Source organism: Colossoma macropomum, unplaced genomic scaffold, assembly GCF_904425465.1.
Source record: "Colossoma macropomum unplaced genomic scaffold, Colossoma_macropomum, whole genome shotgun sequence".
NCBI classification, from domain to species: domain Eukaryota; kingdom Metazoa; phylum Chordata; class Actinopteri; order Characiformes; family Serrasalmidae; genus Colossoma; species Colossoma macropomum.
The window spans coordinates 9,012,030-9,036,290 of NW_023494792.1; the positions used below are offsets into that span (position 1 = coordinate 9,012,030).

Here is a 24,261-nt window from a genome sequence, read left to right on the forward strand (position 1 = left end):
TGACAGGGCTAAAAACACTTTATTGATGCTCGGGCTAAATAACAACAGACCTACTGACAAAGGCTTTATGGGTAACACTTTATTTACATGGAAAAAAGGAAATGAGAACCAAACAGCAGTCCCAGACGAGAAAGCGTGAGTGTGGATCTCTGCCAACGAGCAGGTACAGAGACCTGCAGAGCACTGAGCAGATCTACGGCTAGTAAATATGGCGATAACACTGCGGCTTGGGAATCGTCTCCGTGCCGTGGGCCGTGGAGGTGGGCGCTTACTTTCTGCGGCGAGCTGCGGCTCCTTTCTTGCTGCTGTAATGGGACAAGAGTCGGGGACAGCCATGTGAGACAATCTGCTTCTACAGCCTGTAAGCACTTAGCCTCATACGCGAGGCTGCTGTGTTCCCAAGTGGTACGTTCGTTTAGGAAGACTTGAATGCACGATGTTCACATCCAGGTCCAGGGGCTTTTGAAGTCCCTGGACCATGGGGGTCCCAGCTAGTCCACTTTTTTGTTGTGTTTCTTTTCCTAACGCACCTGAGCCTTTAAGCAAAGGCAGAGGCCATCGGTGGTAAAGATCTGCCTCTACAGAGTCTAGTTCTAGCTACAGTCTGCCACACCTGTGTCAGCTAACTAACTTTTTCAGAAGTCCTCGATTGGCTGGATCAGATGCATCAGTGTTGGGTAAAGAAGGCAGCATGTTAGATACAGGGTGGAACTAAACTCTGCTGGAAAGTAGATCTCCAGGAGGGGATGGTGACCACTGCTCTAAAAGAATAATCAAAAAATCTGATTGACTCAGTTTTTCACATACTCTGAATGTAGTTGATCAGCCAAAACTTGATTTGTATCTAGATTTTGCTTATTGCAGTGGAGCTACGAGGCTAATGGAAAAAAAGGATTTTGGGTGACATAGACTTCCATTACTTTTTAACTACAATAGCCTCATAGCTCCACTGCAACTAAGAAAGCAAACTTTGGACACCAAACATGTCCTGGCTGATCAGCTGCATTTGGGCTAAGGGGGAAATTGTGTCAGTTTATTTTTCAGTAAATCTTTCCTTTAACTACCAGGCTGAGGTGCATTTGCCTCTGGAACAAATGAAAATGTGGACTGGCTGGGGGTCCTCAAAGTCTAGATTAAAACTCTGGATTAGGCTTCATGCTACATGCCCAATCCAAATCACGAACAGGCATCACTTACCTTTGTGCGTTAAACCAGGTAATAGAAGTATAACTATTGACTCAGAGACTGGAAGAAATCTGTGACCACATTTTGGGTGTGACATCTTACTGTGGCCTCAAAAGCTACTATGCTGAATGAACCTTTTTAAACATATAGGCTATATAAAACTGGAAAAAAAGTTTTTATGCCATGCATATCATGAATGATGTATGATGGGTCAATGGTAGATGTTCTAGGGGTGGTGATGGCTTTACAAAAACATTACATTTGCAAGCAGTCTGTGATCAAAATGTAATGAGATGGGATGGGATGAGATGAGACTATGAAGAAGCACAGATGTCACTTTACTGAACTTACTGTTTCTGTAGTTCATCAATGCGGTTTCTGAGAGAGATGACCTGAAAACAACACATCAACACTTCTTAACAAACATGGAGGCATTTGCGGAGTGCGACCCGGGTCTCACCTTGGTAAGTGAAGCTCTCTGGCCAAGGCCTGGTGGATTAGAAGGACCAAACTAGGGATGCACCAATATGGGAATTGTGGATTGATGTTGATATGTGATATTTTTCATGTACATATCTGCCGATGCTGACACTAATGCGGATACATAAACATTTACAAAATGTAGAAATTGGGAAATAAAATGTTCCTGGATTAGTGTTACAGATAAATGTAACATATATTTCTAGGGTTACAAATGTTGTAAAATAAATAAAATGCTGACATTTCATCCCAGTAATCCAGTACTGCCAAAATATTCTGCTCCTACAAAGTGCAATAAATATGTTATCAAATATCGATTTAAATATCGGTCAAATTTAAACATCTGTCTAATTTTTTTTTAGATTACCTGTCGATCCCAATTTGATTCCAATATCATTGTGCATCCCTAGATAAAACACTGAAGTCTCATGAACTCTGGTTAATTACTGTCTATTTGTGGTTTTTACTTACTTATTACACTCAAAAGCAGTCCATACTGTATTCCCGAGAGTGTTAGCTCTGGAGGAGAACCTATTTGTCTTCTGTTACATCAATTGCTTTCAAGACTGTCTTGATTACCTGTTACCTTTGCTGTTGTTAAAGTCAGTCACCTTACTAAAGTACCAGAGAATTTCATACAAAAGCTTCCTATATAATTAATTGTGTTATTTTGCATGCTGCTATATTTTACAAGAAGGAAAAAAAAAAGATTAATTGTGTCCCTCTGTGTAAATCACCCGTTCCTCTCTGGAGCTTCTGCCCTGTGACTGTACTCTGCAGGCAGACACATACCATGCACAGCAGGGGGCGCCCTGCCTCCTACTGAACCTGTAACAACTTACAATTTACTCAGCTCCTCCACTCTCTTACGCAGTGTTGTAACCTGAAGGAGATTGAAGTTGTGTTTACATGTATCTCAGTATCTCAGAGGTAAAGGTTGTAAACAGGACATCATGAGAACAAAAGAAAAAACACACTTGTTTCCATATGTTTTGATCTGGCGTCACTGACGTTGGGGACGATATGAAAAAAATTGCCTTAATATTTGACTTGCTTACCTCATACTTCTGTCTCTTCAGTCTCTCCATGTGATCAAACTTCTCAGACTCCAGGGTCTTCAACCATTCGTGAAGTTCCTTGGCCTTTTCCCTGAGGCACAGGACAGTGACCCAAGTCAGTGTGGTCAAGCAACACTCTACCCCCATCTGCTGGGTAAGTCTCGTAATGACTGGAGTGCTGCTTACCTCAGCTTATCCTCGTTGAGGTGGTCAATGTTGAGTGGCTTGCGCCTCTCGGCCAGGATCTTTTTCTTCTTCTCTCTCTCTGTCTGTTTCTTGCCTCTCTTGGAGTCAGCCTGGAGCACAGAGTTATACCCCAAGGTAAGATTTTGTTGTAGTGTTAGTAGCCTCCCAGCTTAAAGACAATTGATAGTGTTATATGCCACAAGTAGGCATGTGCCTATATATCATATCATGATATTTAAAAAAATATCACAATATCATACACAATATGTCACAATATTTGTTTTTCAGACTTTTGATCAGTTGGAACAGGTAGTAGACATTTTAAAAAAGCCTATAAAACACAGTACAGTGTACAGAGTATAGTGATTTTTGTACAATATTTTGCACACTGTGTTGCACTACATCCAGTTAAATGGGAATTATTTTGCTCTCTTTATAATGAAACATGAAGTTGGTCAGTATTCTACAAGTACTGATGATATGTATGATATGTTCAGAAAAGCATATTGCATTGTGATATAATTTATCATGATAACAATATATTTTTTGCCCAGCCATAATTACAGTATTATAATATTTAAAAAGTTTGGAATCACTGTTTTCAATAAAATAAAATAATGTTGCAGACAAATGTATGAAATGATTCTGTTATGATGATGCTGCTCTACTTTACAGATTTTAACTAATTATTAGAACGCTCTAAAATGAATCAATGTTACGTGTTAACAAAAATCTTATGTGTTCAATGTTGTGATATACCTTGTTTTTGTATATGTCTAATCACAAAACAGAACAAAACTCACCTTCTGCAGGTAGCTGCTGTATTGGGAGCCCATGCTAGACAGGGCAGACTTCTTCTTGGCTTCCTCATCCGCCTTCTTCTTAGCATCAGCCTCTTCCTTTCTCAGCCTCTCCTCCTGTTAAAGCCACCAAGACTCAGTGTAAGTGTGTTGGATAGAAATTGATGATAAATTTGAAAAGTGGAATAAGTGGTACAGACTTTCAGTGTGGAAAATAAGAGTCAAAAGTCTTCACTCTCTTGAGGGTAAATACTGGTGAGCACACGCACCTCACGTCTCGCCTGGCGCTCTTTTTCCTTCTCAGCCATGATCCTCTGCTGCTCTGCTCTCCCAGCCCTGCGCTTCTCCTGCAACATATTAAACACAACCACGCTTTACTGCTTCTGCATCTGGCCTGCCATTCTCCTCCCCACGCAGATCTAAGTGCCTCCACTCTTCATTCACGGTCACTCACAATCCTCTCCTTGAGGGCGATGAGCTCCTCCTCCTCCTTCTTCCTGAGCTCGAAGTGAGCATCGATCAGGGCCTGCAGCTCCAGGAGATCCTTGTTCTGACGCTTCTTCTGGATGTCCTGTGAGGTCGAAATACAGACAAATACACTGAACTTCATCTGTTCATTCATACAGTTCAAATGTTACCAGCATGAATGTTCGGTTAAAAAGTAGCTCTCTTAGTTCTGCCATTGCTTACATCAAAGTCCACTTTGTCACCCTCAGGGATCCTGGGTGCGGATGGCCTTTGGTGACAAGGAAAAAATATATTAATGATGGCAGGTAAAACAACCATGCAATCAGATGAGTTGTCAATACATATATATTGTGAATCCCTGTGTAAAATCCAGAACCAAGTTTAACAAACACATATAGTCAAACTGTGTATGTGGCGTTTGCAATAAAGCAGAATGTGAAGGCGATTACTTACTTGAACTTTGGCTTCTCCTCTGTAGATTAAGAATGAAGAGGGGACAAGTACACATTACTGGGTTAGAAATCCACACATGGTAGTATATGTAGAAAAGTGGTATATCAAACCAAAATTCAAATGCTGGTAGTAAACTGCTTAACAGATGAGTAAATGTTTCACAGAATGAGTATTGTTGTGATGATAAAAAGATTAGGAAGACAGAAGAAAAAAAATGATAATAGGTCATGTCAAATAAAAGTCTAAATCTTTCAAGCTTAAGACACACATTAATACACAGACATTACATCAAATGCAACAAGAGTTTTGACAATCAGACAACATTTTAAGGTATTTACTTCAAAATAAAAGCCCATTCTCACTATCACATACATGTTTGCAGGTATGCTATTGTTGTGCTTACTGGAGTAAAAATTTGCCAACTGTAATTTGCCTTGACCACTAAATGAGCCAGGTCTTGAAGTCTAAAGTGGCCTAATCCCCACACCAGTCAATGTGTGTCCATTTTGGACTTCTCCAAAATGATGCCCTTGCCTGGTGGCAGAGTTAGCATTTGGTCCTCCCTCTTGAAATAAGTTGGTCAGTTGTTGGTGCATGCCATGCAGAGTTGAGTGGCGCAGCATGGTTGGATGACGGGTTAGTGGTTGTTAGCATGTAATATTCTTTCACCCTTTTCTTCAAGTCTTTTAACTTTAGGACACAACCATATTTTATATCTTTTTACATCTTTTTACTTTTTTTCCAACTTCTATCTACTTTTCTTTTCAAATTGTAATACAACTATATGTTTATATCTCTGTAGATTATGGCCAATTGTAGCAGTGCTTCTTGCTCCAAAAGAATGTTTGACTGGGAGGAACCGTAGTGCATACATTCTCCAACAGAGGGAGACTACAGGCAGCTGAGACAAGGGACAACAAAGTCCTTTCAACATAAAAAAAGTTGGGATACATATGTAATCAACATACCTTCCTCTTCAATGACCTCTGCATGCAGCAAGCGGTGAAAGCAAAAGCAGAATAGACAATATTAGCATCAGCAGTACAGCTGTGTATTCATCAATTTACATTATAAATCTTAAGGTGATATTATTAAACATGACATGCAGTACAATTCTGCCTGTGTTGTTAAAATATAGCCTCATTTTTATAACATTAATTTAGTTTGCTTTTTAGAGTGTACTAGAAAGGAATTGGAAGCACTTTAAAGATACTTTGATGGGTTTAGATCTACAGTCGTATGCAAAAGTTTGGGTTGTCCCAGTCAAGTTACATGTTTTGTTGATAATTTAAAGTGAAAATAACACGTCCTCTACAGAGAACACACTTCTGCACATTTTAATGAATAAGTACTGTTCATTTGCTAAATTCAACATATTGTGCAAAAGCAAATAAATAGAAATTGTGCAGAAAAATGCCATAGTTAAGTTTGTTTCATGTAGTGAATGTGTTAACATATCTTCACTTAGAAAAACAACAAAACATGTCATTTCAAACTTCTTACGACTGTAAATTAATGCTACACGCTCTTCAATCTATATGCGTTCCAATCAAAGTAGCTTTTTTATAACCTTTTTTCTTTTTGTGATTGACATGCGAGTCCTTAAATGGGGTGATAAATTAACATTATATGAATTATATTAAAGTAATGTAAACTACAGTACCTGCTAAATCTACTAAATCATTTATATCACCCCATATAAGGATGAGGAGCAGAACAGAATATGAATGAACTATGATTTATGTGACTGATTGAGTGTGCACATAATTCATTAACAGTTAACTAGACAGCTGTAACCTCATTCAGTTTCATCGGGTTGTCATTCACTGGCATTCTGATGAACATGACTTCTTCAGCCAATGCATGACAAAAGACTCTGGCAGCACTTATCATTGTTTGTGCACAAGTAATAATGGTCTTTATCTACCACACTCAAGCATGTAGAGGCTTAGCATATGACTATGGCAGTGAGGAGGCAGGCAGGGTCTGGCAGCTGTGTTGGACAGAGTAAGCGTATATGGGGTGGCAATAGTACACGATATAGCACTCTGAGAGTCCCTTGAAGGCTCCGATAGCCAGAAGAAGAGGAGGTTATGTATGATCATGGAAGGTGGGTTAAGGGGTATCTTGATTAGTCCACTGTAACTAGCATGTAATGGGATGGAGCGCACCGCTGCTTTATGGAGAAGGATGAGAGAATATTCCATGCCACATACCTTCCACCACAGGCTCAGGTTCTGGCTCGGGTTCTGGTTCTGGAGCTACTGGCTCAGGTTCTGGCTCTGGCTCTGGTTCAGGCTCAGGCTCAGGCTCAGGCTCAGCCTCAGGCTCTGGTTCTGGTTCTGGGGCTGGGGCTGCCTCAGGCGCCACCTCTACATCTACTATCTCTTCGACTATATACGTGCCAGGAAGTGGGGTTGAGGAGAGGAGGGTTATGGTGAGAGAGGTTAGTAGATGCAGGAAAAGGTAGTAGTGGGGTTATTGGGTTTTAGATAAAGACTTGGGAATGGCCAACTGGTTGATAATGGAATGCAAGGAACGCAAAGACCACCAGGTGGCACGATCAAGGGAAATGTAGTACATGGTGCAGAGGTGTTGGTGGTAAATGCAGGAATAATAGCATAGATTTGTTCAGTAGTGCTCAAACAAGTCATAGAGACCTCCAGTCCACATTTTTGCTCTATACCTATGTGATAGTTAAGTGGGAGGCAAAAATCTGAATAATGTGGGGCTTCCTGGGGACCGGTTTGAGAACCACTGTATAAGATGATTGATGATATAGAAATATGGACCTAGAAATCACTTCAGTTTGTTGATTTAATGCCAGTGTTTTTTACAGATGCTACTGTAACAGATATTGTTACTGTTAATAATGTGCTGCAGCTTGGTCTTTTGGTCAGTGAGTGGCTGTGGTGTTGGTTTAGTAGAGCATTTGAAAATCTCTGTCATTATGATTTTTGTTTGTCTAGCAAGTTTCACAATTAAAATAGCTGAAAATAGATTTTAGCTTATTATTTAGTTAAGCTAAATAATAATAATAATTATTTCCTGCGCAACCTAACCTACAACACAAGGCTGAGCTTATTTTTAGTCAAGCTACATGGAAGAATAATGACTTTTTTTAACAACACAACCAAGTCTAAGTGTATGGGTTTTCTATTCAAATGGATGAATGATAATGATAAAGTGAGTAAGCTAGATGATGATATGAATGGAAAGTTTTGCATGATTTATGAGTCCATGAATGAAAGCTAATGGGTTGACACAAAGAGCAAAGAAGGAATAATAAGGTCAAGAACATGCAAAACTATTTATACAGCATCTCAAGTAGTAAAAAAAATCACTGAATACATAGAGAAGTATTCTGTGTATAAATGCAACATTAGAGAATTAGTACTGATGGCAATAAAATGCCATCTAATATTGTGTTTTACCTTCATCGCCGACTTCATTTTTAATTTGGAAAAAGAAAGCAGTAGATCAGCACAATAATCACATGTGCCCAGCTGTGCCCAAATCACTGATCTGTGTACAGCTTGGGGTCATGCAGTGTTATACACAGTCCTCCATAGCTGATAAAGTGGCCTGCCAATTTACATGCCTTTTGTTGGTGGTACCAAAAAACATCCAATTGAGTCAGTTTAATGAAAACCACATTTCTGTGACTTTATGCAGCCATGGAGGATGCAGAGCGTATTTAACAATACAAAGTTGCAGAAACTGTTGCAAACAGATTAATTTATATTGTATATTCAGTGTTCTGAAGTGAAGTGGTTTACTGTTTAGATGGGGTGTAGAGACACTGTCATGATTCTTGAGCTAATTCTTAATTGTCAGGTTCTGCTGGCAACAGTAGCTGCAACCATGCATAAGTAAGGAATGATTCATTCCTTATTCATTCAACAGTACAGAAGCACCATTCATCCAGTAATAATATTCAGACAAAATTAACTTTAGTTTGCACTTGTGGTATGGTGTGGTAGATTTTTTTAATTGAATAGATTTAAGTTTGTATTTAAATATTCATGACTGAATTCATCTACACAGTGTGCATTCCACAAGGAGGAATACAGGACAAAATTGATACAGACAGATTTTTTATAGTTAAAACATTTGAACTGAATGACAATAACTGTTATAATTGTTAAAACCCAATTTAAATAACTATACAGTAATATAGTTAGTATCACATTAAAAGTGGCAGTACTCACCCTGTTGCTCACTGGAGAAAAAAAAAAAATTAATCAGTTACTGGAATATTTAGCCCAGTGGTACATTTATCATGAAGACGCACATGTACTGTTCAAAAACTGTTCAAAAGTTTGGAATCACTCTATGCATCAACGGTTATTGTTGTATTATTAAACAATAATACAGTATAGAATGTGGATTTAAATGTTACAAACTATTCTTGGATAAAAAGTATTCTTGAATGTTATATTCAATATTTCACATATTATTTGAACAATAACTTATTAAATAAAAAATATTATATTGTAATCGAAAAAAACATTTTATCTCCACTTTTGAAATAGGATGATTTCTGGATTAATTTAATTATAACTTCATTAGTCATTTTGGAATCTGCCATGGCTCTGTTCACTATTCTGGACTCCTCTAAAATGTCTTAATTTTTATTTACAGCTTCCTAGTGTCCAACTAGTATATTAGAATCATTTTATACACATGTCTGCGTCCAGATTTGTTGTATATGATTGAGAAACAGTGATTTTGAACCGTGATTCCAACCTTTTAAACTGTAATGTATGTATAGTTTGTGTTTTTTTTAATGTCAAAATGTTATTAAAGCATTGTGGTCATGTCTATGACTACAATTCTGGAGCAGCCATACTGGAATTATCTATAACTATTAACTTTGCTGTTAGGTAAGCCTTTTGCACAGTCTACAATGAAGTGGATTTTGTGAGGTGAAAGATCTTACACTTCCTCTGTGTCAGACATGATGATAGTGGACTTTGGGACTGAAAAAGAAAAAAAAAATAGATTAGATCTCTTTGGCAAAACCACACATAGTCTACCTCATAGCCTACTGGCAGATACCCAGGCTATATATATAGCTTCCTTGTAACAGAACTTGGAGCCAAAAAAGGTCTCTTCCCAATACCAAATAGACCCCGCCCTGTACCACTAACGGTAGTCTGCTCTTTTGAGCTAAGAGTCCATCCAAATGGCCACCATATAGCAGCATAGGAATGAACACAAGGAAATTTGGAGTGTTATAACTTGCAGTACACATTCAAATGATTCCATGGGTTTCAATGTTGGCTAAGAAAGACAGTCAGCCAGATTAATAGCCATATAAATTTCCTGAAATTCAAGCTGTGCTGAGCTGTAAGTGAGAAGGCCCCACACATGGTTTTACAGCATGTTCTTTTTTGACTCAGTCCGGCAGATTAATGAGCTTTCCAGATTCCACTATAAAGGTCAGAGGTTAAGTGCTTTCCATCAGCATACTTAATTTAATGGAGTAAAGTCTGAAGTATGTTTTGGAAATATTATTATTTTCAGTATTGTATCCAGTATTTCCTATTATTTTTCCTGTATTTCATGTTTCGTGTTGGTTATTTAGATAATTCTTTTGATGTGTACATTTTTGCATAACCAACGACAAAATTCAACCTTGCGATATGTGGTAGATTTTGATAAAAATGAATCACAAATATTCTTATGGACTGAGACACTCATTGGGGCTTCTTGAATATAAGTATTCCCTCCTAAACAGCTGCAAGTGTCTTCCTGACATTACTCAGGATCCAGTTTCCACCTTCAAGATCAAGTTCTTTCTCTTGGAATAGTATCTGTAACACTAACTTCATTGCCTTATCTGGTCATAACAAACACAGAGACATTTTTGCAAGTTTTATAGAATTTAAGCTGAACTTTCTGTCATGTCACAATGTAAATTTCAGTTAGAATTTCAATTCCAAAACAAGAGACTATTAAGCAAATTACTTAGCTGTTTACACAGTGAAGTGAAATTGGTTTCTCAAAACTATTGGATGCCTTAGCCATACAGGGTCACACAAAATGTATTAATGCAGTGTGACTGATAAGGCATCTTCTGCAGTTTGTCATTTTCCTGTTTTGATGGTGTTTACTATATGTTTACCATATGATCACTGTTTTGTTCTAAAATAAAATGGCTTTTTAATTTTCACCTGCTGAAACGGTTTACAGAAAAGCTCCAAAGATATTCAACAAGTGTACTCTGATAAGCTCAGAGGCCCTTGTGACAAGCTTAACAACCACCATCAAACAAGTCTAGGATGTCAGTGACGCTGGCGAGTTGTAAGCAGCACTGAGCAATTTGCAGGACTGTGGTGCCACAAGCGATGAGAAATCTAACTGAAACCAGCACCAGTGACCTGCCTGAACTCAGACCAAAGTGATTTACACTGCTTAATCAATCAACACCAGTAGCTGTTACAACAGCTACCACCACCAATCCTCCAAATTAGCATATGCGCGCTCACACACATTCACATTTACTCACTCACTTTTAGTCTCGGTGACCTTAGGGCAACAGAATGTCACCTTAGGGTACCACCTCCTTTTTTAGCTTTATAAATCAGCAACTGACAGCACAGTGTACAGATTAGCAACTCCTAGGCTACCACTTGTCTTATTTAACCAGCATACATACAACCCCTGCACATTACTTAACAAACAGGCTGATACTCTACGTACTATTGACCAGAACATTTTGGAGAACCTCTGAGATCTTTTGCTCTAGTGTCAGGTGCTCCCCTCACCTCAGTGGTACTGTGAACTATCCTCTGTTTTAAAGCATGACTGTGGCAGTGCTTTTTGCACATGTATATTCCACTGAAATACAGGTGGATGCCCTGTTCTCCATTTACTCTCTCATGCACACGCACTGTCATCCTCTCTCTCTCTCCCATTACCACTCTCTTTCTCTCTCTCTATCTCCTCTCACTGTCTTACCTGAGAAAAGCTGAAAGAAGTGAGCTCCCTGGTGGCGGAGACTGGCTGTAAAGTTCTGCAAACATCCAGGGCCGAATAAGTCCTTCTGTTATAGTGACACTTGATCTGCGAAGGCCTCCCATTGGCTGAGAGCGCTCGGTGGGCAGGGCAAAGGAGGCCAGGTCCAGGTCCTGGCCCGGGCACTGAATAAGGAGATGGATGGATTGAGGGAATGTAGAGGAGGCACAAGTTTGGAATGGAGACAGCATCGCTATATTTGCTATTGCATTAGGCAAGCAAAATGAGGCACACATCTGAGAGTGAGTGGGAGAGGCATTTAAAACATGGAGGCATCAGGCACCAGCAGGGTAGCTGCATTGGGTGTTTCCTGAAGGAAAGAGATTGTAAATGCACAGATGGCATGTGCCCAAAGACAGTGGCCAAACTTCATACCACAAGGGGTGTTACATAACTCATCTAAGCTCATATAAATTCAGGCGACTTGTCAGCTGTTGTGAAGTATACTCATATGACAACAAAGGAACATGTCAGATATTATTGGAAGTTTAGTAGCCTCAAAAATAAGTTTTTGTAATGATGTTCTTCAGTTATCGAACTTGGGTGTACAAAATCTTGCCTATTTAATTTTAAAGCTCATCCAAAGAGTAGAGTAACGATTGATATAATGTTGTAATGCCGTGCAACCCGTGTGTTTTATAGTGTGCAAATAACGTAAGGTTAAAGACATTTAAATGTACTCAAATAACAGCACAGGAATATGACACATTCTCCGAAGTTGCCTCAAAAATATGTTGTCAGATGTCATTTCTTGCACATTGGAGGGGAAAAAGCTCCACCTGTATGAATTTTAGCCTATTTAAAGTACGTTCAACCAAACAGTAGAGTTATTACATGACTACTCTGAATTAAGATGATTAATGAAACACATTACTGTACAAACACTGTAAAGATACAGTGCACGTTTTGAACTGTCCTCAAATAACGACAAAGACCATATCTCATTTCCATGTGATATTTTCATTTGAAGCTTATCTGCATTCAAAAATAGGCTTTCTCTTTGGTTCTTTTGCCTAAAACTACATGTGGATGAACAAGTGAAAAGTGAAGTTAACAGTGCTATTTTGATATAACTGTCTTAAGGAAACGCACCCCATGAGGTTAATTAGGGGAGTCTCTTAATGTCCACTTAGTAAGTAGGCATGTTCAGTGATATCATACTCTTTTCACACCCTGCCTTTGGTGTCAGGTTCTATTTAGTCTTGGCCGCAGCCTACGGAGGCAACTACCAGTACTGTCCTGCAGATGGCAGTGTTCTTTTAGTCTCTGAAGCTTGGGGTCTGGCCTTTGGTGACTTGAGGCAAGTGGAGGAGGGGAGGGTGGGGGTTTATGGAAGGTGCTCTGGACACCTCCTGCCTTGCTGGCGGTCCCTGTGCACATCACCACTCGCCGCTCACATTCTAAGTAAAGGGCTCTGGTTTTATTTTTGGACTGCTATGGAGCCTGTACCTTCCATTTGGAGGAAAGGACTAGCTGAGCTCAACATGAGCCTCTTGTTCTGACACTCCAGGCTGGGAGAAGCAGGCAGCAGCCGGTCGCCCCTAAGCAGCAGAAACACAGGTAAAATAAACCCAAACCAGTTTTGGCTTTTTTTTTATCTGGAAGAGCGCATGTCAGTGTGTTGATGTCACCGTCGCTGAGTGGTCTTGTGGTCTTGCAACAGGTGTTGTGGCCAGCCCCTCAGCCTGTTTCTGTTGTAGCGTGCTGCTTTGACAGCTCTTTGGATGATATAAATGATATTTTCTGAGGGTGCAGCATTAAACCGCTATTATTGGAATTAGTACTGTAGATGGTGGTCCAGAAGACTGGTGTTTAATCCAGCTCATGCAAACCAGATGACATTACTGGCAATGAAAGATGTGACTAAATGGATTTTCTGCTCTAAATGTATCGTTTGGCTTAGTTTCCCCCATGACTACTTATGTGTGATGGATATTGTGCTTGCTTGTGTTGTCTGATTTAATTTGTTTATTTATATTTAAAGGGGACTCTGTCTGAAGTGAGCCATCTGTCATCTGTTAAAATCATCTCTTGGTAAGTTGTCGTGCATGTTTCTATTTTTGAGTGGTGTCACATGTGACATAAGTAGATATAAATAAAAAACTGCTTTGTTGGCATGTTTGCTGTTATTGTGTTGGTTTGTTTATTTTTCCAAAGGTGTTTGCTAAGACGCAGTCATTGTGCAGGGCCTGAATCTACTGCCTGGCTATTCTTACGCTTTCCTCTTTTGAACTTGTGTGCTGGTGTTATTCCAAAATGCCTAACCTTCCCGGGCCTTAAAAGGATGACCCCTTCTCATGTGTCATGTGTCAGGCAACAGGTTCAGTTTCTGTGGCAGTAAGGCTCCTTTAAAACTCTTATGACTGGCCTACTTTTGAACCAGAGTTATGGGAGCATTTTGCTGGCACGGAGACTTCCATTTGTCCACAATTAAAGAAGATTTATTTTTTAATACAGAAGAGGATAAAAGAATTTTTGTCCAATTGTTCACTAATGATTCCATTTGCTTGCAATTTTGAAGATTTAATATTAAGAAATGAGCAAGTACATTAAATGAGAAACACTTTTTTGGTATCTAAAGCTTCTTGTTTTATGCTTTTTTATTCTTTTTCAGGAAATAGCACAAATCAAATTCAAATCCATTTAATCTCTTTGTCAGCACTCAGCCTGTGCAGGATTCCAGTTTAATAGCAAATCAACATGTCCTTTAATTCTATACACTCTCAGAAACTCTAACTTTTCGAGTACAAATACGGTCATTGGGGCACATCTTCAGTACCTTTAGTTAGGGATATATGTGTCGTATTCCATTGCAACTTGTTTTTAAGTTGACGTCACGCAGAGCCGTCTTGACCTCAGGCTTATATTTTATTTTACTATTTAAAAAGGATAAGATCAGAAAAGGTACAAATATGCCTCTTTCCCCTGGGAACCTGATGTAGTGTACCTTTACAATTCATTTAAGGTTCACAATTGGACCTTACAGGCCATGTTGTACCTTTAGGGATACATTTACGTTGTTTGTACCTTAGAGGACAAAACTCTATACCTGTCCAGTATCCATTTTTCTGACAGTGTACAGAATGAATTGCAGCGATGGCCTTATGTGAATAGTTTTAAATTCTATTATTTGCAAACTGTATATGATTTACATTATAATTGACACACTCTCAGGTTCAAAGTGTCCTGTGGTCTGATCTGCAACTATTCCACACTATAAGCACTGGGGTATTAATTTATAGTGAGATGAAAACGAGGACCCAAAATAAATAAAACTAGGAGCAGGTGTGTCTGTCTTGCATTTGCTTTCAGCCTAAAATTAGGCCAAGAAGATATCCAGCATTAAAATTGATTTGGCTCACTGCAAAGAGAGGTGCCATAAACTTTACTGGGCTCTTTCGTTTACCCCAACTACTATTACACAAGACAGCTGCTTGGAATAATCACCATAAATGAGTTATGGACTTGAGGTTAAACTGAACTCACACTGAACTGAAGGACCTCATTATGCATTGCCAGACAAAATTTGCCTCCGAAATAACTGAAAGGTTAGTCTATAGTATTGTACAGTAATAACAACAGCAAACAGGGTTTTCATAATAAAAATGTAAAATTTATTAAACAAAGACCAGTACAACAGAAAAGACCTTCGATTAAAACACTCAAAATATATATATTTTAAAGGAAAATGTAACCATGTTATGATTTTCTCTAGCTTGTGTAGGCCGGTGGCTCAAAATATGCTCATCACTCATAGATGTTTACCATAAATATCATAAATGGTGAGATGGACTAACTCCAGTGTTGTGTCTGCTTTTTTGTCAGAGAGCTTGTAATTATAACTGCACTTTGTTAGCTAATTGGTATTCTTTTACGGGTGTATTTAAAAAGCTAATTGAACAGCCCTATTATGCTCTCTGAATCAGATATACAATGGCTGAATGTGTTGTACTCTAAACCTTAGTCTAACTGTAGCTTTGGGATCTGGACCAGCTCAAAAAATTACAAAGATCTTTTTATTTCTGACATCCTATTTACATCAGCATGACAAAGGCTTTGCAACAGATTTTTCAGTTTTGAATAATCTAATTTGAATCATTGAATCATTACAAATAATGAGACAGATAAAACAAGATTAAACAAGATAAAACAACCAAACAAAAAAAAAATGCTTTGTAATCTGATGTAGTGGTCTGAAAAACATAGCAGAATAAAATTAAACAAAGACAAGTGAGAAAAAGTGAAATAACCATCATGTGCTTTATGACATACTAATACAATTACATATGCGATTCATATGATAAAACAATCATTGCTTCCAAACCAAAATGTGCTGCTTGTCTGTTGCATTTATGCATGTGAATTTGATACCTGTCAGTAAAGCATCCAAATAAACATATGTTAGCATGAAGCAGCGCCTTACAGGTCACTGTGGCACAGGTCCCCTAAAAAAGGAGGAAATGTAAAATATTAATTCCAGAGCTTTTCACCATACAGTGTTTCTAATGAGGCTTTTCACATTTTCTAAAATATGTCCTGTTTTTTAAAATATGCTTTCAGATTTCTGATTTCAGACCAGTATGGAGCATATGCTAATATGCTTTGCCTGTTCGTTTTAGGGGGCCGACATTTCCATGGCTGTAAATATTGGCAGTGTTGCCCAAGCAGGCCTGCTTTCCCAGCAGTACCCACCGCCTCTGCTCCCTAAACCTGGAAAGGAAAATGTCCGGCTGCAGAAAATACTTAAGAAAACTGCCAAGAAAAAAGCTGCCTCACAGGCCTCGCAGACACCAGTCCCTTTCCGCTCCAGCCTCTCTCCCGTAAATGAGGCCAGTCCTGACCTGGAGCACAGTGACCATTCAACTCCACCCAAGACACCAGAGACACCCATCTATGGAGGTACATTGCACCCACGTTTCAACATCAGGCCACTGTATCAGCATTCAGCATCCCCTTACCCTCATCATCAAGGTTTCGCTTACGGCAAACCAGCAAGGTTCTCTCCACAGCCCTATGTTACTCCAGGCCTTACTACACCGCAACATGTGGCCCCACTATTCTCTTACACAACACCACCTCATCCAGTTCCCTCCTATGCTGCAACATCTGTTACTGTTACATCTGTAACAGCTATAACTACCATGACTGAGATAGTCAGACCTGTGGACTCAAAACTAGGTGCAGCAGTTTCTGCAGCAGTTCAGCACACAAACAATGTTGTGCTGGTGACCAACTCAAGTCTTACACCAACTTTCATTACCTCTACAGCTGCAAGTCCTCAACCAACTGCTTTAGATGGGATAAAACCTTCAAAACCTATGTTTGATGTTCCACAAATTACAAATTACACTTCGAAGACTGCAGGTTTAAAAACTTCTTATTATGCATCATCACCAACACTAGACAGGAGTAAAACACCAGTAAAAATACTTTCTGAGGTGAAGCGAGGTCCCACACCAACATTTGAGGTTAGAAGGATTGTGACACCAACATCAGAGCTGAAGAGAGATAGAACACCAACCAGAGAAATCAGAAGGGGGACAACACCTACATTTGAGATCAAGAGGGGTCCCACCCCTACCTCTGAAGTCAAGAGGGGTGCAACGCCTACATCTGAAATCAAGAGGGGTCCGACACCTACCTCTGAAATCAAAAGGGGTCCGACACCTACATTTGAAATCAAAAGGGGTCCGACACCTACATTTGAAATCAAAAGGGGGACAACACCTACATCTGAAATCAAAAGGGGTACAACACCTACATCTGAAATCAAAAGGGGTACAACGCCTACATCTGAAATCAAAAGGGGTACAACACCTACATCTGAAATCAAAAGGGGTACAACGCCTACATCTGAAATCAAAAGAGGCACAACCCCAACACTGGAAATTAAGAGAGGCACTACCCCAACATCTGAGATAAAAAGTGATGCATCATTATTGACTGACGCAAAGAGAGGTAGAACCCTGACAAGAGCACGGACACCAACATTAGATTTTTCACCATCAAAAACTCCCACAGGACGCCCCAAGACACCATCATATCATGTGTCACCTTCTAGGACACCCATCATAGAAATTTCAAGAGCTAATCCACTTTTATTTGCTGTTTCCCCTGTGCATATGGAGGGCAGAAGATCCAAAACACCAACCTCAAGTTTACTGGGGCCAAGTGATGAAATTCCTAAAGAAAAAGAGAAACCAAAGGAAAATGGTCTTTCAGAAGCTATACAAAATGGGGAGGTTCAGGTGAAACCATCTGAGATTTCAGTAGATAAAATGTCTTCTGAAATCGTCAGAGAACATGAATTATCTAAACCACAGATCCTAATACAAGATGCTCCAAAGTTTACAGAGACCTCAGGATCCCAAAGCCCAAAAGCACCTGTACATGAAAGTCCTAAACCTGTAGCCCCTACAGCTGGGTATCAGTCACCCAAAACATCAGTTCATGAGTTTTCAAAACCAGTAATATCTTCACCAGGGCATCAGAGACCAAGAGTACCTCCATTTGCAGGTCAAAGACCTAGAACACCAACGTCAAAATCCAAATCAACATATTATGGATTAACTCCTGCTGAATATGTCGCCCATGGGGGAATACAAAGTTATACACCTGCTTTTGGTATATCTAGATCCCTATCACCATCCACTGTGGTATCTAAAGCTCCAGAACAGGAACCACAAGAACGTATACAAAATGCACAGAGTAAAGCGACAGAACAATCTACTTTGAAAGAGGCAGCTAGGCCTAAAACAACGCCTAAGGAGACAGAGGCATCAAAAACACCTGTGGGTAAAGTACCACCATCCACAGATGCTGCTCTTGACAATAGAACCCCAGTTGCCCCATCTTCAGAAGTCTCAGAGCCAACACCACCAGTGCAGACAAAGCTAAAACCTGTGCAAGACACATCTAAGATACCTACATCAGAAACAAAGGAAACAAAGGAAAAAGTCTCTGGAGTTCCTGTAGTTACTATTCCAACCATTGTGGTGTCTAAAGTTGACACACCACCTTCAGAATCACCAAAGGCAGTTACCACTGTTCCTGTGACACAGAGAGTCAGGACTCCAACTTACAGCCCTCCTAAACCAAAAAGACCGCCCCCTGACTCTGTGGTGGAAACTACTAAACCTGAAACTAAGCCAACAACACCATCTGCAAAAGCTACAACACCTGACCAAAATGCAGACGTGGCTAAAATCTCGAAAACCAACTCCAGCAGAAGCTGCAGTTACTACAACAATAAACAAAGTGTCAAAGAAGCCATCAATACAGCAGAAGTCTTTGTTAGAGAGGATTAAAGAGCAAAAATCTTCCGTAACAATGGCTTCTGAAAAAATTTCAACTAAGAAGACAGAAGATAAGCCTCTGGTCAAGCCAACGGATGACCAGAAGGACAAAGCGAAACCTGAGAAAGCAGAAGCTAAAGAGAGTACCCTACAGGAGACCAAGCCTGCAGTGGAAGAGAAGGCGGACAATGGCTCCCTCCCAACCGCAGAGCCTCTCCTGAAGGTGATTCAGAAGCCAAAAGGTATGAAGTCAAAGCTCAGTGGCTGGTCTCGCCTCAAGAAACACATGGTGGTGGAGGTAGAGGAGCCCAAGTTTCCTGAGCCTGAGCCAGAGCTGAAAAAAGATGTCCCTGATGCCACTGCTCAGAAACCCAGTGAGCAGAAAAAACAGGGCCAAGAGGCAGATAAGATAAGTGAAACATCTCAGAGCCAAGAAGGTAAAGAGGGTGCCAGGGCTGCAAAAATGTGGGATGCTGTCCTCTTCCAAATGTTTTCTACCAAAGAGAGTATCATGCAACAGATCGAAGCCAGCAAAACCGAGGAGCAAAAGAAAGAAGAGTGTCAGCTGAATACACCACAAGAAATTCCAGCATTTGCCCATCGTCTTCCAGTTCTCCTTTACAGCCCTCGATTTGATGCCAGAAAACTGAGAGAGGCAGCCTCACGACCAGTGACAAAGATTGCAACAGTGTTTGAGATGGGTCTCATAGGCCGCAAAAATAAAGATGAAGAACCAAAAGACTTTAACAGAACCGCCAGAGGGTTCACTGCTAAGAAAGCCACTGATGTGTAGCTGAAGAACAGATGTTAAATGGACAAGGATGTTGTATTTTTTCAGTAATAGTGTACAGTTCTCTTTATCTAGGTTCAGTTACCTTGAAGTTACTAAATAGCAAAATAAATGTTATTTGTATGAAACACGCTGAGGAATTTGAATGATCGGCATAATATTGTTTCACTTCACTGCCAGTCTCTCTGATATATTGTAAGGCATATTAGTTTAGCAGAGAGGAATACAAGACGTGGGCCTTTCAGATAGACATCTCTTTGTGATTAAAGAATGCATTGATTACGCATTCATATCTTCTTTTTTTTGTACCCACTGCCAATGGGAACTGATGTGACAGAATTACGAACCTACTTATGCAGTACTCTTATGGCTTAAGCTAGCCATAAGAATTACACTGTAAAATTCATGCCATGTAGATGGAAGGGAGGTTGAGATTTTTATAGCGTAAATGCATAATGGAAGTGTGAATTTCAGGCATCTTGGAAAGCTCAATTAATCTAGTTTAATGCTGAGTATTCAACATGGTGCTTATGAAAGTGAAGGGCATGATATCAAACCTGCCCTTTTCTTTTTCTTTTTCTTTTCTGTTTTTATTTTCTGCTTTTTAAGACGATGCCAGTAAGGGGTACTGAGGGACAAAGCTCTGATAGTGTGTTGAGTGAAGGAACAGGTTTGACAGGGTAAGCGAAAGTTGTAGGTGGGTAGATGGGTGGGATGAGGTGAGATGGGGTGACTGTGATATAAAGTAGACTTGGAAATCAGAGAAAAAATCAGTATGGAAGAGACATGCACAGTAAGTACTCAGAGCTTCTGAATCCGCCACAAGCCTCATGTGAGAACACAGACAATGCAATGAGGCATTGGTGACTGGAGCATGTCTGGATGAAGCTGCATGCCTGAAGTGTTGACAGGCAGCTTTCACTGCCTGAACTCTAAAGTGGAATATAAAAGCCACAGCGTTCTGCTTAACTGGAAAAATAATGTGGGTGGTTGTACAACACAGCAGCGGATACTGACTGTCAACTCTTGTGCATGGCTAAAATTTTTGGGTAAGATGTTTCAGACTATGTTAAAGTCTGCCACTGATTAATTGTCTGTACCATATGTTTTAAGCTTGGCCTTTTTTTTTTGCATGTATGTCAGTCTGGGTACACGTCCTCTGTATGGGCAGTGATGTGTATAATGCTTTGCATTTTAAGGTGCCTTATACTAGATGTTGTTTTATATTTATTTTTTTAATAAAAACGCTTGATTTGGAGAGGGTTCACTCTGGTTATTCAAAGTCAAATATTTTATTAAATATTCAAATACATATACAATTTGTACAATCATTCTGCACATTCATTCATATATACTGTAGTATTAAATTATTTTTGCATTCTATAAAACAGTTTATTAATTGAAAAAACAATATAACTTGGCTATGTTAGGTAAGTATTATTAACATCCCTTAGCTCATGTTATAAAAAGTAGCTTTACAAACATTTCAGAAGAAAATGACCATTGGTTAGAATTAGATAAACTGCTAATCATAATAAAACCCTGTAATGGGCAGTTATAATAGCTTAAGCGTTACACAGCCCTAAATGGATGTCCTAAAGCCTTGCAATGCACAGCCTGGCATGTGTGAACATTTCCAGCAGTCTTTATTTAAGGCCACTGCAGGCTGAGTGAGAATGCATAAGCATGTGTTAGACTCTCTGTCAACACCCCACAAATTTATATCCTACCAGAGCTTATGTGGTTTAGTAGAGCTTTGTCTAAAATGGCTTAAGCCAATGTAATACAATGCAAAAGTCCACATCCAAGCATGGCTCACACTTGGTCTTATTTCAGTGGCAAGTGACAAAGCTATTCTAAGAGTCATTAATACTGTATATTTTCTATGGTAGAGCTACAGTGACATGTCATTACTGCAGTAGGATTTAGGATTTACTAAGCTCATAAGATGTCATAGACAGTCTTACTTGATTTTCCATTTGGGTAGTCATTGTAATCGTCATCGTCAATGGAGATCTTCTCATATTTGCCATGGCCAGTCACAACAAACTTGTAGCGTTTACCAGCGGAGGTGCCCTAAAAATAAAAATGAACATCACACAGCTGCAGACAGAGGACTGGGGAGATGGAGAAACAGACTCTCAACCTTTCCCTTCTTTTGTTGTTGTTATTGCTGGTGCTGTAATGAGACAAATACCTTCCCTGCTGGTCCTGACCGCCCTGTTGCTGATCCCTCTCCTATGATCTCCCACATGTTCTTCTTCTGGAGCACATCTCCTGCTTTAACATCCTAAGAATGAGCATGGAGAACAGAGACCTGCTATGACCACACCTGCTGTGAAAACTGAAACACAAATGATCCTGCCAAACCTAGGCAGAAGATCAGTGGCCCACCAGAGGGCAGTGTAAAAAGGAATCCGCCATAGGTGATTAAAAGATCTCTCTCAAATTCCCTTCCCACAAATACGCTACAATTTTGAAAATACAGGTGACAGAAAGGGTTCTTTGGAGCAATGTGACAGAAGAACACCTTTTGGCTCCCTAAAGGGCCTTTCAATGTTTCAATGGATGCCTTTAAAAAGAACATTTATGAATTAGGCAGATGCTCTTATCTAGAGTGACACTGAATGTAATCATGTTACAGAGGTAGGCGAATGTAGAGTTAGGAGTCTTGCCCTAGGACTCTTATTGGCATAGCATAGCATGCTTACCTGGGTGGAGAACTATTGCATGACAAGCAGAAGTATTACTCACTACACTGTACTGATGATATGTGAGTCTGAAAAACTGACCTCCCTGTAATGTAAAGATTCTATAGCAATTAGTCGTTTTTTCTAGAACTCTGTCTAAGCCAAGTAACCATTAGTTTTACAAGTGCACTAGTATTACATTCATAAATATATGTAAACATTTGCACAAAATCTATAATCCTTTTTTATCAGAGCGAAGGAAGAGAAAGATTGAATTTATCATCTATTTTACCTTGGAAGGGAAAAATAAGGCAGATGACAAAAGCAGAAAACAGAAACTGGAAGAACATAGAAAAGACAAAAAGAGGCCTTGATTTATTCCCAGAGGGACAAGGACATGCCATAAATATCTGTTCGGATTGTGCCTCTGGTAGACTTCATACTGAAAGAGCACTGTTGTGGCAAGCAGAAGGTACGCCACTGAGCAATGGTGTGAACAACAGGCAGTGGAACAATTTGATAAGAATCTTAGTCAGCAGACACTTACGGATGGCCTGGAAGCCGAGTTTCTGTTGCTACCCTCCGGGCTCCCCTTCACCCAGTGAGTAATGAGGTCGGCCACACCCACCTTCAGACCCTCAGTGTCCTAATACACATATATAACATGGTATAAGACATAAAGAGATGTATGAGATACTTCAATTTCGGTCATAGAGGAAAAGACACTGGAGCAAGGAATATTGGAGAGGAATTGTTGAATCATATAAATTAACAAGTCTTAATTTCTTTCAGCTGCTTTGTTTCCCACCAATGAGTACTCTCTCGCAGTTTGTATATATCCTAACTTAATATGCATTTTTTGTAACCTTAAAAATGCTTTAACTAGTTCAGACCTTCCTTTCAACTATTATTTAACCCCTTAAAATCCCAGGCTTATTACATACTAAGGCTTATTATTCAGTAAATACAGGGACTGGTAAAGCTATTACTAGGTAAATGGCAGGACCTGGCCATTTATGGGGTAAATATACAAATATTTGTAGTAAGAGTAAGAGTATGGTTCTTTAAAAAAACTGTTTAGATGTACAAGTACACCCTTTTAAAGTTTAAAGAGCTTCCATGTAATGTAAATCTTCTACACCACTGAAAAGTTTTTTGTCCTAGAACTATACACCCAAGCCAAGAATCATTTAGTGATCTTTATTTTTGAGAATGTTCCTGAATGCAGAGTGCAGCAAGTTGTGCTTTCAGACCTTTGATGGAGTGCCTTTGGGCGTGTTCTGGTTCCAGGCCTCTCCGACCTCAAACAGATTCTTTTTGGCAGCCACAGGTTCAGGAACACTGGGCATGTCCACCACAACTGGTCTAGTCATCTTTGGCTCTTTTGAGGAGATCTGCAAGACAACACAGACGATGAATTCTTTACCATCCTTCTAAAATCAGTAGATTTATATGGAATGTAGGTTCTTTAAGATGCATGATGGCCAGATATGTAATCTTAATCCCTCCCCTGACACACTCTGACCACAAACATTTTGCTTTTATCCAAATCCCGTAAAACCTTCACCACAGAATATTTTGTGGTTGTTTTTCTTCAGGTAACATACAAAAAAACTCTCTAACTAACAGACAAACAAATGCAGCATAAAAAAAAACGTGCCGGGAATTCCCATCAGTCTTCTTCAAAAAGTGTTTAATGATAGACTGCCCCTGTCTCTGGCCAGGCAGGTGATGACAAAGTGCATCTGAAGAAGCCTAGCATAGCTGAGGCAATCTAGGACACTGTGGCTAGCAATAAAATGGAGGTGTGATGATAGAGCTCATGTGCAATCA

General features: G+C 39.6%; 3 protein-coding genes across 10 annotated transcripts in view; 1 reads left to right on the plus strand and 2 right to left on the minus strand.

Moving 5' to 3' along the window:
• On the minus strand, positions 1–11,678 carry tnnt3a (troponin T type 3a (skeletal, fast)). Of its 6 annotated transcripts, XM_036575842.1 has the most exons (15): positions 11,597–11,649; positions 9,573–9,612; positions 8,842–8,852; positions 8,065–8,076; positions 6,847–7,023; positions 5,599–5,616; positions 4,631–4,649; positions 4,400–4,445; positions 4,164–4,280; positions 3,979–4,056; positions 3,713–3,826; positions 2,910–3,019; positions 2,724–2,814; positions 2,508–2,548; positions 1–305 (listed from the first exon to the last, which is right to left on the minus strand). In XM_036575842.1, exons 2-15 carry the CDS (start codon positions 9,590–9,592, stop codon positions 269–271), a joined length of 891 nt encoding a protein of 296 aa, XP_036431735.1. In that variant the 5' UTR covers positions 9,593–9,612; positions 11,597–11,649; the 3' UTR covers positions 1–268. The 6 variants fall into 6 exon arrangements, with proteins under 6 accessions (XP_036431735.1, XP_036431736.1, XP_036431737.1 ...); XM_036575843.1 differs by lacking the exon at positions 8,065–8,076 and having other exon boundaries at positions 11,597–11,678; XM_036575844.1 differs by lacking the exon at positions 5,599–5,616.
• Positions 11,679–12,989: 1,311 nt separating this feature from the next.
• Positions 12,990–20,996, plus strand: prr33 (proline rich 33). Its single transcript, XM_036575852.1, has 3 exons — positions 12,990–13,213; positions 13,638–13,687; positions 16,273–20,996. Exon 3 carries the CDS (start codon positions 16,288–16,290, stop codon positions 18,958–18,960), a length of 2,673 nt encoding a protein of 890 aa, XP_036431745.1. The 5' UTR covers positions 12,990–13,213; positions 13,638–13,687; positions 16,273–16,287; the 3' UTR covers positions 18,961–20,996.
• The window catches only part of lsp1a (lymphocyte specific protein 1 a), a 28,601-nt gene continuing 19,584 nt past the window's right edge, over positions 15,245–24,261 (minus strand). For all 3 annotated transcript variants that reach the window (XM_036575849.1, XM_036575851.1, XM_036575848.1), the window contains 5 exons: positions 23,682–23,822; positions 22,976–23,074; positions 21,936–22,028; positions 21,706–21,814; positions 15,245–16,098 (listed from right to left, as the gene is read on the minus strand). In XM_036575849.1, the coding sequence (XP_036431742.1) occupies positions 16,073–16,098; positions 21,706–21,814; positions 21,936–22,028; positions 22,976–23,074; positions 23,682–23,822 (468 nt within the window). In that variant the 3' untranslated portion in view covers positions 15,245–16,072. The remainder of the gene's footprint in view (positions 16,099–21,705; positions 21,815–21,935; positions 22,029–22,975; positions 23,075–23,681; positions 23,823–24,261) is intronic.